At 49.4% G+C, this 15,482-nt stretch overlaps 1 protein-coding gene across 5 annotated transcripts in view; it reads right to left on the reverse strand.

Moving 5' to 3' along the window:
• The window catches only part of ZFAT (zinc finger and AT-hook domain containing), a gene marked incomplete at both ends in the record, with an annotated part of 174,332 nt that overhangs the window by 41,073 nt on the left and 117,777 nt on the right, over positions 1-15,482 (reverse strand). For all 5 annotated transcript variants that reach the window (XM_079722448.1, XM_079722451.1, XM_079722452.1 and 2 more), the window contains one exon: positions 5,337-5,475. In XM_079722448.1, the coding sequence (XP_079578574.1) occupies positions 5,337-5,475 (139 nt within the window). The remainder of the gene's footprint in view (positions 1-5,336; positions 5,476-15,482) is intronic.

Here is a 15,482-nt window from a genome sequence, read left to right on the forward strand (position 1 = left end):
TAATGTAATCACAAGGGTCCTTCTAAGATGGGAGTGGGAGAGCAGACCCCAGTGACGTAACCTGAGAAAGACGGCTGGCTTTGGAGGAAGGGACATGAGCCAAGGAATGTGGGCAGCGTCTAGAAGCTGGACAAGGCAAGAAAACAGATCCTCCCCTAGAGACCCCAGAAGGAATACAGACTTGTTAGCAAACTTGACTTCAGCCTGTGAGACCCATCTTGGGACTCCTGACCTTCAGAATATGGTAAGATAATAAATCCGTGTTGCTTTAAATCCGTGTTGCTTTAAATCCGTGTTGCTTTAAACCACCACCAAGTTTGTGGTCGTTTATTACAGCAGCAATAAGAAACTAATACAGGCACTCAAGGGTAACTGGACCAAAAGCAGCTTAATTATCAAAGGAAAGTGGATACAGAGTAATTTGATTTTATTAACAAGTGAAATACGAAATCGGACTTGGGAAATACTGCAGAGCAAAAACAAAGTGCATTTGACTATAAGCCAGGCTGACGTTCCAAACCCCAGTGAGGAATTGGTAAACAGAGCTTAAGCAAGGTCTCCCCCATCCCTCCTGGTCCGCTCACACACTCCTCAAAATCCTGGGATCTGAGATCCAGCCTACCCATGGTGAGAAGCCAGACTCTGAATCAGGACCCCGGTCTGGCTTGACCACCGGCTCACTTTGTGGCCGGGGCCAGTCCTTTTCCCTCCCTACGCTTCCTCATTTTAAAATGGAAATGATGACGCCAACCCCACAGGGCTTCGTGAGAGAGAAGATAACATATAAAATAACAACCAACAACACGGCGTAGCATCACAGCACTGGAAGCACCTGCCAATAAGGTATGGGATCCAGGCCCTAATAAAAACAATTTTAAAATAAAAAGGTCCAAAAGTCAAATAAAGGACTTTGGATTAACTGATAGTTTCTGGATTTTCTTCTATACTATTTTCCCCGAAGCTGGTGTGAATGTACATCTAAGGTACGGATGTACACATATTTACACTTTTCTAATACAATTGTTCAAAATAACGCAAAGATTTTAGCAGATGCCACAAGACTAAGCCTTCTCCTGGTCCTCTTCCTCACATCTTTTCTTATCTTAATTACCTACCCTTGCTCAGTTGACCCTAAAACGGGGAGCCTGAGTTAAGGCACACCACCCAGGAGAAGCAGATGACTGTCCTCCTGTGAGCAACATGGGGCCTGTTAAGAGGAAGGTGTACCTTCTGTTAGAGGATCAGAACACGGAGGAGCTGTCCAGCCTCTGTCTCCAACCCAGACAGGAAGGGCAAAACTGCCACCACAGCCCAGTGCCTTGCACAGTGTGGGACACACGAGGAGCTCAAGATGCACCGTGAAGAAGGACTTTGGGAATAAACATGCTAGGGAATCTGAACCATGTATCAGGCACTTGTTACATGTCAGGCAGGGTCTGGAATCTTCAAGAATAAGATCTCTCTCATCTTTGCAGCCTGGTGCTCAGAGAAGGTAAGTAACTGGTCCAGGGGCCACAGTGATCACAGACCCGCCTCCAGGGTCCGTGCTCCCAACCCTCCGCTCGTGCCAACCGCCTGGGGCGACTTGAAGGAGGGCCTTGAGGTCCCCGGAAAAGGACCAGCCCGCTAAGCCCCATCGTTAGCCCACCGTGAGCTCCAGGAATGAGCTGAGAGTTTGTGACACTCAGCATCAGAGCATCGGATGCCTTTCACAACCTGTGATTTAGTGAACCAGCTCCTGAGCTAGCTTCATCAGGGGCATTTTAAAAGGAGAAAAGGGGCGGGCCCACTGAAGCGATACAACGTGAAAAATGTGTATTTTGGGGGGAAACGCCTCGAATCCATATTAATGAACAAGTGATGGGCTGAGAAGAATAAACAAGAGATTGTCTGATCTGCTTTCAAAATATCAGAAGTACATAAAACACAAGCAGGGAATAAAACACTTAAGTAGCATTCAGTACAAGTCTAATTGACAAAAAGCACTGGAGCCCAAGGGAACTGGTGCCTCCTGACGGGGCCCAGCTGGCATGCGGCTGGAAGCAGCACCTGTGCCCCCAGGACCAGAGGTGTGCTGGGGCCGCTGGAACCATCTCTTCCCAGCTCAGCGACCTCACACTGGAAGCTTAAAATTGGCCCTGGCGGAAATATGCACGGCACAGAAATTGGCAAATGCTACGAATCAGGTTCCCTTCTCCCTGCCCCGGGAGAGCCAGCTGGTAAACACTCACAGAACACGACGAGTGGCTGCCCTAGCAGCCTCCATTCCAGAGCTCGCTGGAAATGACCCAAACTCCGTGGAAAACACCACGTGCCTTTCCTCAGAAACCTCAGCCTATTTGGTCTTCTTCCCGCCTCTCCTGCAGTGCTGTGCACGGACACCCTCCCCAAACCCCTGAGCATGGGGGCAGGAGAATCTTCCCCAGCAATTGATGGCTCTGCCTGTGTCACAATGCGACACCATTTAAACACAGCTGATGGACAAGGAGTCCCTGCATTGGTTTCAGGAGACTAGCATCATTTTGATAAAACTACATTTTATTTGTGGGTTTTTTCATTATATTATCATTTTAACATATATTCCTCTATCTCAAAACAAGAAATTATAAAGTCCCACAAAGACATCTTTTGAGGAATGATCTGAAGATGAAAATAAAACCAAGTGGGAGGGGCTTCCCTGGTGGCACAGTGGTTGAGAGTCCGCCTGCCGATGCAGGGGACACGGGTTCGTGCCCCGGTCCGGGAAGGTCCCACATGCCGCGGAGCGGCTGGGCCCGTGAGCCATGGCCGCTGAGCCTGCGCGTCCAGAGCCTGTGCTCCGCAGCGGGAGAGGCCACAACAGTGAGAGGCCCGCATACCGCAAAAAAAAAAAACAAAAACCAAAACAACCAAGTGGGGATAGGGAGAATTATATGAAATTAATCAAAAGGAAATGGAAAATTCCAGTGGTACCAAACACCTCATCGTTTCCAAAGACAGTCGTTTTATCCAGTTCCACTTTCTCCCTGTCTCCTTCACTCTCCACAGCGAGAGCTGTGTGCTCTTGAGATCTCTGAGCTGCAACCCCAGTTAACCAGCTCTCTGCTTACAGAGACAGTTCTCCCGCCAACACACAATGGCACAATGTCTCCTATGAGCCAAGAGACATTTAGTTGTTTCCTTCCACAATATGTCTCTTAAAGGGGGGCATAGGAAAAATAAATAAACACACACACATACACACACACACACACACACACACACACACACAAAGGCCAAAAATAGCCCTGCAAAGATTAGAAATAAAACCCAGACCCTGTCAGGGAATGCCAATTGATTAGAGAGAGTCCTGGAAACTTAAGTGAAAACTTAGGGTGTGAAGCAACTTGACCTCAGTACATTTTCTGCAAGGCAATGATGAAAGTTTGGAAGCACGGAGCTATGACAGTGTCATCAATCAGATCCCCACGCCTGTCCCAACTGCCACAGTAAACGTCTATTTCCTGCCCATCCAACCCAAGAGTGTGAAGGATGTTAAAACGAATCGCTAGCCCGCTACTCCAGTTATTTACTGTGACTCTAAGGCGATCCATCCTCTCCTCTGTGATTCCTAGACAGGGGAGTCAGCAAAAATGATGCACCAGGGCTTCCCTGGTGGTGCAGTGGTTGAGAGTCCGCCTGCTGGTGCAGGGGACATGGGTTCGTGCCCCGGTCCAGGAAGGTCCCACATGCCGCGGAGCAGCTGGGCCCGTGAGCTGTGGCTGCTGAGCCTGCGCGTCCGGAGACTGTGCTCCGCAGCGGGAGAGGCCACAACAGTGAGAGGCCCGCGTACCACAAAAAAAAAAAAAAAAAAAAAGATGCACCAGCTCTAGAAGGACTGGCATATTTTCAGAAAAAAAGTAAAAACAAAAGAAAGGCATGAAAATATATTGAGTGCCAGACACTCAAGTGTTCTCGTTTCACTCTCCCCGCGATCACAAGGGATGGCTGCTGTGAACTCCACCTGAGGTGCAGGGCCTCAGGTAGAGAGGAGGGTGGCTTGCCCAAATGGCATCACACCTTCCTGCCCTCCAGCTCCGTGAAACCGCCATTCAAGCCAATGCCAGGCCCACGCTCCCATTACCCCAGACGGATGGATTAAAATTATCCCGAGTTTTTTCTGCTGCTCATCCATCTCCGTACATCAGCCCTGTCACCAAAGGTGCTGAAGGATACAGTCAATTCATTTCATTACATTAAGATGCCTTTCATGGCGATTACAGCAAGTGGAGCTTCACGCTGCATGGGAAAACTAGGAGCGGCCCCAGCTGCAGCCGAGTTTACAATCCCACAGCTCTGTTTACGGGGGCAGGTTTCTAAAATGGTCTTCAGCTTCAAAGAGTCACAGGATTCAGGAAAGAGTAGCAACTGACTCATGGCACGCTGCAATCATTTTCCAGCTGAATTACCGAAGCGCAGATATAAATACAACAGCATTCCTCTGTGTGGCAACAGCATGTGACCTAAACCCTCTCAAGTGGGAATGTGATTATTTATTTAAAAAAAAGAAGCAAAAGCCCGCCAAACTTTTCAATGATATTAGAGGTTTTCATCCATTCTGTTTAGTTTAAATGTTCTAAATAGTTTTTCCTTTTCAAGACGCATAAGTAATCTGAGCACTGAATAAATATTTTTGGATAATCTAAAGAATCCCACCTATAACTGTGATCCGTACAGCATTATTTACAACTGCAATAAAAGAAAAATCTGGAAACCCTACCGTGTTAACAACAGGAGCATAGTTAAACAATACTTGATGCTGTATCGCGAAAAGCCCTCAGAGGGTAAAGTAGGAAGACAGCGCACCAAAGGAAAACAAAATGTGTGTGTTAACCGTTGTTAAGTAAGCCATGAACTTTCATTTGTGCGAAATGTGTGCGCGGGCCAAGGACAGAAGGCAATACAGTCAGCCCTTCGCATCCCCGGGTTCCGCATCCAACGTGGGGCTGCAGATACAAATGCTGACTGTTCTCTGCCATTTTACACAAGGGATCGAGCCTCCGCGGACTGCGGTATCCGTGAGGGTCCTGGAGCTGATCCCCCGCAGATACCGAGGGACGACTGTACTGACAAATGAACATCATGGGAAGGGTGGTAAAATCTGTGGGTTAATTATCACTTTGTCCATTTACGAGTTCCGTTAGGGTCGCTGTAATACAATCCTGGCGTAAGTAACACGATACAAACAGCGAGGAGGAGGCGGAGGACAGCAGTGATGCTGAGGACCCTTCAGGGGTCGGGGCGGCGCCGCAGGAGCTCGCAGCGCCGCCCCGTGGTGGGGCTCGGCCGGGCAGGACGGGCGCGGCCCGCTCGCCTACCTTGCTGGATGAGCGCGTCGGCCGCCAGCTCCCCGGTGCCCACGTTGGTGTACTCCTCGCTGGGGTGTTTCCTGTTGTAGTGCCGCTTCAGGGAGCCCGAGATGTTGCATGAGTAGTGGCAGTGGGCGCAGCGGAAAGGCTGCAGCGACAAGGAGGAGGGTTAGGGCCAGGCCAGCCCCGTGCCATCGAGCCCCCGCGAGAAGGAGGCCCAGCTCCCCGCCACCAGTCCTCCTCCACGCCCCTCCCACCTGGGAGTGTCCGCTTCCTGGAAGGCCTGGGCAGGGCACGCCGCCCCCTGGGAAATGCTCCAGGAAAAGACGCCAACCTGGGGCAGCTGAGTCCTGCCTCTGCAGGGACCGTCCAAGTCACCTGGCAGGGGTCCCCAGGGTAGGAGGGGTCTCTGCTCAATGAGGCTGCTCTGATTTCTTTTCTTTGCTGTCCACCCCAGATTTATAGTTCTTGTTTAAGAAGAAAATAACAGAAAGCAACCCAGGAATCTATCACTTTTCTTTTTTTTTTTAAGCGAATGCCATTCAAGCATCTCCCCTTACCATTACTTCCCTGATGCACCTGCTTCTTTAACTAAGTGGACTCCTCCACAGCATTTACCTGCAAGCACCACGTATATACATCACTGTCCCCCCTTAGGGAAGTCTGCCTGATAAAATCTATTTCCAACACCCTGACCTGGGCAAGACAAGGCTCTTTTAGGATCAGGGCACCAACGGGTCGTTCGTGCAGTCTTATCCTCCAACTTGCAACTGCTTCGGGGGATGCAGAGAGTGGTGAAGGGAAGAGGCGCCTGCTCAGGTCTCTTGGGAGGCCCACTGAGACCCATCCACTGGCCAGGCGATGGATGTACAACCGGATCCCTGTCCTTCCCAGGCCCTTACTCCCGGTCAGGACAAAATCAAGTGTCCCTCTGAGTCACGTGCTACACAGCTATACAGCACAGGGCTATGGAAATCCCAGTTTTGCATTCAGGGCCTGTCTGGTGACACAAGCAGCTTCCTGGCCCAGCGGGAACGGAAGAGCACAGAGAGGCCCACAGGACAGCAGGGGACTCAGATGCGGCATGTTCAACTGACCCCCAGCACAGCCTGCCCGTGGAACTTTAGACAAGTAGTGAAACTCCTTTAAGCTTTGAGCCTCTTATCAATTCAAAGGGGATGATACCACTACCTGGTAAGGCTGCTGTGAGAATTAAATGATCCAACATAAACTGGTATCTAAGATGCCAAAGAAAGCATTTACTGTTTTTACAATTTTACATTTACTGTTTTAGCAATTTACACGACCCTTACTATGTCTGTGGGAGCTGAGACACCACTGTGTCTGGTGAGACCTCAAATCCACCTCGCCTTCTCAACTGTCCAAGTCATCAATATTCCTCCACTGTCACCTGGAAGAGCTAAAGCAGAACCATGCATCTCTGAAGTGGGATGCACTGACTACAGGAAAAGTCCTCTCTGACACTCCAATCAGCCCCTCTTTCCATGGTTCTTCAAGCCTAGAGATGTGCTGAAGTCTCCCCATTGAGAGAAAGAGATGGAGGAAGGGAAGAAAATGAAAAGAAAAGCCATCTACCTGGGCCCGGTTTAAATCACTCTACTCCTGGCTTGTAGGCCACCTCCCACCCCACGCTCTCGAAACGCCGTCCTGCCTGCCGCCTCCATACCATCCCCTTCCTCTCTCAGGCCCCCAGATCTCCCAGGCAAACCGCTCCTGCGGGTACAGCCCGGGCTCCCTCTGCAGACCTCGCCCCCCTCCTTCCACTGGCTGCCACCTCCCACCCTGACGCGTAACGTGGTGACAGCACTGTATCACCAGGTTCTCTTTCTCGCTCTGAACTTTCTCGGGTTATTTTACTAGATCTGCTTCCCAGGCCTGAGGTGAAATGCTGACTTTCTCCAAGGTTCTGCCCTGGGGTCTGTTTTGTTCTTCCACTGTGGTTCCAATGATCGCTTTTACGTGCTGATATATCCATATATATCCAGTTGTGATGGCTCCCAAACCACAGATAGAATTTTCAACTGTCTTCCAGGCATTTCTACAGGGATGCTCTGGAAGAACCTCAAAATAAACACACACAATTTCAGACTCACGATCTTTCTGCAGAATCAGCTATTCACGCAAAGACAGAAACCTGGGCGTCACCCTAGACTTTCCCTTCTCTCTTACCACCCAACCAACTACTGAGTCTGCCCAGGCTTCCTCAGACACGTGTCCAGAGCCCTCCCCCTGCCCCTCTCATCTGTCACTCCAGCACAGAGAAAGTGCTGACCTGGCCTGTAAAGGAAATGCTGTGACTCCCAGGAGAGCAGTTCTCAGACAGCAAGACTCGGGGGTGGGGGGTGGGGGCGTTCTCTGGTGAGCCAACCTGCTCCAAACCCTTCCCCAGGGACCCCACCCTCCGTCAAGGCCACACCGTGGTCACCGGATGCTTTGTGTTACACTGCACATGCCACTTTCCGTCCTTCATGGAGAAGAAACCCGTGGTTTGGCCTATGAGGGCTTATTAAACAAAAGGATCTGGAACAAAGGCAAAAATTAGCCAGGCTTCTCACCTGTCTACTGAGCAGAGAATAAGAGACCTAAAATGCCAATATATGATTATCTGCAAAGTTAAAATAAAAGCTGAAATCTTCTGAAGTGCTTTCATCTCCATATAAGCAAGTTATATGAGATTATTTTGCAAATATTAGCATTTGCATAGAAATCAAAAAGAACCACCAAAAAACGCTCCCCTGCCGGTGCTGGGTAGTCAGTGAGCACAGAGGCAGGAAGAAGCAATTAAAATGAGAAATGGTCCTACAAACCTAACTTCAGGCTTGAGAGCCAGTTCCATTCTTCTCCTAGCAAAGCGGATAAACTGCCTCATGAGAGTTTCGACTCCTTTCATTCCCCACACCTGCTCCTTGGTAGAACTGCTAATGAAAAGGAGAATGGCCAAAATGTGAGCAGACGGGCCAAAAAGTGTAGAGGTGAGCCCAAATGAGACATCAGTTTCCGACCTACTGATTTCTATGAAAAGCTTCAATTCTTAAAGTTGAAAGGGACACTTTCAAAGACTGACACTGACCAAGCCTCCCTGCGTGACAAAAGAGCCTTCTGCAGCCTCTGACAGTCTGTGATCTCAGCCTTCATTAGAGGCAGGGAGGTCAGACCCCTGGCCCCTTGCACTGCTGAACGGCTCCAGGGGTTTAGGAGGATCAACCTTCCCGTTCTCTTCTCCCCCCTTGAAGCCGCCATCACCTTTCACACCCGATCAATCACCACCTAGCGTCTTCTTAGGACCCTCTCTCTTTAAATGGTGCAGCTAAGCCTCATCTGGGCCTTTCACGCCGAACAAGTTTGAACTTGTGGGGCATGGCCACGTTCCAGCGGGGAGTTCTGCTGGGGCCGTCGCTGTGGCGCAGGAGACATAGGCAAAGAAAAGCGTGGGTGACGCCCCTGCACCCACCCAATGCCAGGCATAGAGTCTGAGTGCGATACGAACAGCGCACATCTTGGGATTTCGCTTATGGAGCAAGTATTTACTGACCTCCTGCTATGAGTCAGACATTGTTCTCTCACCCTGGGGACATAGTAACGAATGAGAGAGATTCGTGATCCCCTGAATACACAAGAGTGTGGTCACTTAAGATATCAACTGCAAAGATTAAATGTCATCTAAGCAAACTAAATCACAAAACTTGTTTCCTAAGTCTGATTACTTGCAGATTGCAAAGGACGCTACATCTCAAAGGGAAGTTATTTATGGAGAGCTTTCAGGCCAGAATCCAGCCAAGAGTTATGAGGAAAATATATGCAGGCTATAGTCCTGTAGTGCATGTGAGACAAAACATCCAAAAAGAAAGTGGATCAAAAACAAGGCAGAAACCCGCTGTCATGCCTACAATGCAGTGTTGCACTAGATTTGTTAAGTAATGTGACCTAATATAATAACTATTTTAGCTCACCTTCACTGATAGCTATCATATGCCAGATAGTTCTAAGTTTTGCAGGGATTAGTTCCTGGAAATCTCACAACCTCCTCATGTGGTAGGTACAATGGTTATCTCCATTTTACAGATAAGAAACTGACATGTAAAAGGATTAAGGAATTTGCCCAAAGTTTCACAGACTCCCAGCCTGACCACTTGGTCTGCACTGGATTGGGGGCCCAAGACCAGCCAGCAATGAAGAGATGATTTGACTTCCCGTTTGTCATTTCCTGAACATCTATCTTCCCTGGGAGGGGCATGGTTTGGTTTGCTTGGATTTTCTAGACATAAGGCAGCCTACATCTCAACATCAACTTCTACACGTGAGGACCGCCATGGTGAGCTGGGAGGAATGCTGGCCGTTCCTGGGGGGTAGGGACGAGGCAGGGATAGGTGGAAGCCAAGAAGAGGGCAGACACAGCCAGGTCACAGTGGGACGTGCGCTGAATCAGGAAATGAGGTTTTTAGGAGATGGGGTTTCCAGTGGGTATCGAGCAGGGGGTGACATGCCAACTTCACAATGTTCACTCTGGAAATTAACAGAGGGTGGATTTGAAAGGAACAAGCCTGAAGGCAGGGAATCAGCTGTCCAGTTGCTGCAGTGGTGTAGACAAGAGACCTAGAGGCCTAAAGTGAGAGAGTGGAACCAAAAAAGTGGGAAAGGAAGAGAGAGGAGGAAAGATCAGCTGACCTGAAGATGGAGACGCGGTGTGAGAAGACAGAGACAGAGAGCCTCAGGATGACTCCCAAGTTTCCAGCGCGGATGACACAGGAGGAAGGTATCCGGGCAGCCGTGGAGGAAGTTCTACAGATGCTGAGAGAAAGAGGGTGAACGCAGAGCCCTGGACATCCAGGAGGGCAGGTCCAGAAAGCATTTGAAGATATAAGGTGTTCGGAGTCTAAAGCTCAGAGGACAGTTCTGGGCTAGAGGTACAGATCTGAGCACGGGCAACCAGAAAGTGCCCTAGGACAGAACACACCCACTGTCAGTGAGTGTGTAAAGTGATAAGACAAGTGGCCTTAGAACAGCACCCGGGAACACAGGAACAGCAAGAGAGGAGCTCGTGAGAAAGGACAAGAACGGCAGCAGGCAGAAGAATCAGGGGTGTCTGGAGACGAATGTCCTTCATGGAGGGAGGGGTGACAGAGTCAAGTGCACTAAGAAACCCGATAAGGCCTAACAAGTGTCCACTGGGACTGGCCATCGGGGAGGTGGGCTTGTGGCCGGACTGAAAAGAGCTGGTTTCAGGAACATGCTAAGCACAAAGGCCAGGTCACGGGGAGAAGGCAGGGGCGGAAGCTGGATTTGAGGTCAGGTGTCAGTGATGTTTCAACAAGGCAAACGATATGCCTTTTTCAAAAGGCGCATCAAAGGATCCTCCTCAAAACCTACACTGACAACCATCCATTTGAGTTGAAAGAAAAAGTACAATTGAACTTGTGGAGGCTGGAACTCTTAGTTCTCAGACTTGTGTCAAGAAAGCAAGTAAAATATACTTTGTCACAATCTGAGGATTTGCTGTTCTGGTTCTTCAAACAGAAAGAAAGAAAACAGCAGAGGACAGGAAGTCCTATCTCACCTGTGAAATCGGGCTCTGACAAACCTGATGAGAAGACATCGAACTACATGAGAGAGGCTAATGCAATCTCCCATGGGCGTCGAGAGACGGACTCAGAGGAATGTTTAAAACAGATGAGAAGCTGGTGAGGAGGTGATGTCCGAGGTCGTGACATCGGTCACCAATCACAGAGCACAGGATGGCTTTCTGGTAGAAGGAGAGGGCGCCCTGCTGGCTTCCGTCCACAGCAAGCAGGAAGGCTCTCACCTGGCAGGACCCTGCGGGCCACTGTGTGGAAGCACATGCAGCATCACGGTCCTATAACCACAGGCTCAGAGATCAGAATGCGAGCCTCTCCCTCTGTGATGGGCCTGATGCTCTCTGAAGAGGATGGGGAAGCATAATGGCAAGGGAGAAGGTTCCGGATGACCTGTGGGTAAAACCTACGGCCAAGAGTCATGATTTCATAGCCTTAGTTTAACAACCCGGTCAATGGAGAGACGGAGATAAAGAAGGAGATAAACCACAAAGTCTAATTGTTATTCAGATGAGTTTGGATCCAAAATGCTGGAAAAGATTATATAATTGTTACAACCTAAATTAAGTGGGCTGGTTGGTATGAGACAATTTAGACGCTGCTTGGTAGAAGCCAGGCTATTAGAACGTGGCAGGTCTGCATCAGAGGGAGACCTTGGTGTTGATGTGTGTACAGAGCCCCAGACAGCCTCACCTGCCACGCCCCTCTCACAAGGTGAGCCAGGCTCTGGGCCAGGTACCGCCCAGGGGCTCCTCCCCGTCTTTCCTCTGTTTCTCCTCATGCTCTCAGGCTGCTCCTTTTTCTCAGCGACACCCCTGCCTGCCCTCCTCTACCTGGCTAACCTCCAGGACAACTTTCGGGGCCCAGGTGAGCTGCCCCTGTCCCTTGGCGGGCCCCCAGACGGCTGTACGAGGCATTCATCCCTGCCCTCTGACATGGCGCCCCCTTCCACTTGAGTTCCTTGCGTCAGGCTCCATCTCTCTTTTTCTCAATAACCTCGAGAAAGAACTGACTGATTCTAATACTGCACGAGCCAAGACAGGAAGGGGATGTGGCTGTCTCAGTGAAACATGTGATGACGGTGGAGATCAGTCCATCATCCGAAGGAGAAGCTGATCACTGACCCATTCATTCGAAGCAAAGCCTCCAGTCCTGGATCCCCAAAGCATGGATCACCGGATGATACCAGCGAATATACCCACCCTACCCCCACTTAAAACAATGCGCCTCTTTGCTTTGAAAGAAAACAACACTATTGTGCTTCACGGATTTCAGCCCAACTGGATGAGTTCAACTTTTTCTTTATCCCCAAGTCACTAAACATGTCTATGCTTTGTCTGGAAACGGTCACCAGATAAACTACCATTCGTTCTGCAAAAGTCTTAGCTCACAGGCTACTCCCTGCACCTTCGCCTCTGAAACCTACCCTAACTCCTGGGAAGATGTGACTTTTCCTTCCCACGTGCCCCCCACCCCCAGCACCTAGGAAAAGCCGGCGGCATGAATCCTGCTGCGGCGTAACTGTTCTCTGGAGGTCCAGCACCCCCCTCCCCGACCCGCTCCAGGCTACAGCACCCGGAGAGCAGAGTCTGTCCCAGCGAGGCTCACCTGTGCTCCCTCGGCAGCCAGGCCGGCCCCACACAGGTGGGCTCCCTACTATACCCATGTGGCTAAAGGAGAAAGGACAAACCACCTTCCTCTTTCTGTTACTGACTCCTGTAAGCCTCCCAAAAACAACTAAGACTAAAACTCTGGATAGGACGTTTCTTCAAATGACATTAAATTTAACAACTGTAAAAGACATTACATAGGGTGTGGGGAAAGAAAAGTCACAGCACGAGAGACTGCATTCACAACATGTAACCAAAAAAATGACCCACACCCCTGATATATAAAGAATTCCTGAAAACCAGTAAGAAAGCAAAACCACTCAATAGAAAAAATGAGAAAATATTTGAACAATATTTTTTTTAAAAAGGAACGAGAAATAAATACAAATGGCAAAAAAAACATACGAAAAGGGGCTCAATTCCATTAACCACCACGAGAATGAAAATAAAGCCACACAGAGAGGCCGGTGCAGGCCCAGCAGGTTGGCCACCCTGAACGTTCACCCTGGGACGTGGAGCAACAGAGGCTCCAGGCCATGCGCCTCTACTGCTGGCGTAACCTGGTGCAACCACTGTGGAAAATGGTTGGGTATCGCCTCATAAAGCTGAAGAGGTGCCCACGGCCTGCAAGTCCTCTCCAGGTGTGTGCACCCCAGAGAATCTTGTAGACAAGCACACCAGGACATGCACACAGAGAGTGCACAGCAGCAGAGCTTGTAACGGCAACACAACAGAAACAGCCCCACTGTCCCCTACGACTAAATGCATGAGCTGAGCACGTGAACACTCCCACAAGGGTTGCACAGCATGTGCTGTGTCCCACTGGGGAGTATGATGCCACAAAGGACGGATGAAGGAGGGAGACATGCAGTCTCACCAACATAACGTTCAGTAAAGAAGCCAAGTTGAGAAAAAATAATATAATAAATTCCATATATGAATCCATATATAGAGATATATGCCCATATATAGATATATAGATAATATAAAGTTCAAAAACATGCAGTGCTACATTAGTTTGTGTAGGGATGTATAAATGGATGGTAGACCTACAAAGGAAACCAAAAAGTAATTCTCAGCGAAGTCAGGATAAAGGTCACCTCTGGATAGAGGAAGGGGGTGGGCTCAGGAAGACCCCATGAAAGGGCTCTGAGGACTGGCAGTGGTCCATTTCTGGGCAGTGGGACAGGAGTGTTCATGTCATAATCATTCATCACACCACATACTCATGTGTATGCAATATTCTGGAGGTACATTCTATTTCATAACAAGAGAAGTAAAAAAAGAAGTGGTTGATTAAATAGGTAAATATGTGACCAAAAAAAAAACCTCTCCTCACAAGGTTTTTGAGGATTACAGGTCACTTAGGTCAAACGCCTTGAGTGACACAGCACCCAACGAATGGCAGCCATTAGTAATATTAATAACAACAGTAGCAAAGGCACTTATACCCTGACCTGTAAAGCGATCTTTCCCCTTATTTTCTTTCATCGGTGTGACAAAAGTCACATTGATACTAGAACGGGGTTCTAGCATATCTGCCCTTCATAACCCAAAATGTCCAAAAAGAAGACTGCAGTCGGGGTGTCTCTCTAAAGAGAGACCTGGTCACAGGTCTGGAGGAAATATTAACTACAACACTGGCATCGCCAAACTTAAATCAAGTTACACGGTGGAGAGAGACTGTCCTGGATTACGCCAGCGCTTCCCTGGGGCCTGGGCTGTAGAACACCTGTAAGATTTACAGCCGCACTTCTGCAGCTGAGACAACCCGACAGGAAGACGGAATTTTTTTTCATAAATGTCTGAGGTGGCCATCAATTCCCTCAAATGCAAGCTAGCACTAAGTCACCCTGAGAAGCGTGCAGCTGGGCTGGGGGCAGGGCAGGACCCGGGGTTCTCGAGCACTGTTAATTCAGGGCTCCCCTCCCTCAGAGACTTAATTTGGTTATGCCTGAGACTTACGAGGCAGTTTCATCTCATCAGAGCCTGGAAAGGACAGGATGAAGTGTGACAGCTTCTTCTAACTTCTTACCTGGATTTTATTTCTGGAAAGAAACAATCAGAACAGAGGCTTCCCCACCGTTGGCCATGGAGAGCTCTGTGGTCCAGAATATTTCGTACGAACTTTGAGTGGCAGGGGTTTTGCAGGGGGGCAAAGAGACCTGGGCTCAAGCGGGGATCTAGAGCTTCACAGCTGTGCAACTCCAGGCACGTTTCCTCATTTTAGCACAAGGAGTAGCGGTAATGTACACAGAGCAGCCTGCGTGGAGATGCCATCATAATAAACCGTTATTATCATTAACGGTTTAGACACAGAAACTCAGGGCAAACTGCCTTATTAAAAAGAAAAAGAAAGAAAGAAAGAGAGAAAGGGAAGGGAAGGGGTGAGGCCAAGTGAGGGCGCGCGGCGGGCTGGGCAGCCACCTGTGGTCTGCGGGGTGTGGCTCTAACTCGGGGGTGATCAGAGGCCGCTGCACGGCGGATAGATGTGGGGTTTGATATGCTATTTTTTTCTACTCTTTGATTCTCCGATAGCCAGCATTTCCCAAGTTGTTTCACAAAAGCTAAGTGCTGGGAGGGAACACTGGGGGGAAGAAAAGGGAGGAGGGGGGTGTGTGGTGAGGTAAGTTTGCGAATCACTTGCACACTGCGCCCCTCCACACAAAGCCTGAAACATCCCCCAGAACCAGTGTTCTAAGGAACACACTCTGGAAAATCCCATCTTGTGCCATCCTCCATCCCCCAGGTAGACCATGTCCCCCTGAGCCACATGCCTTACACTCCTGCTGAGTCGCCCACTGTAGCCAACAGAGAGCAGTGGGTACCAGAGACTCGCAGAACAAACCATGCAAAACAAAAACCCCGACCGATTGGCCGCTGGCTTCAAAATCTCCCTACTCAGTGGTAAAGGCGCCCATGAGAAACTTCTTTTCCACTCAGAGAAATGTCAT

This window comes from Hyperoodon ampullatus, assembly GCF_949752795.1.
Source record: "Hyperoodon ampullatus genome assembly, chromosome: 17".
NCBI lineage: Eukaryota > Metazoa > Chordata > Mammalia > Artiodactyla > Ziphiidae > Hyperoodon > Hyperoodon ampullatus.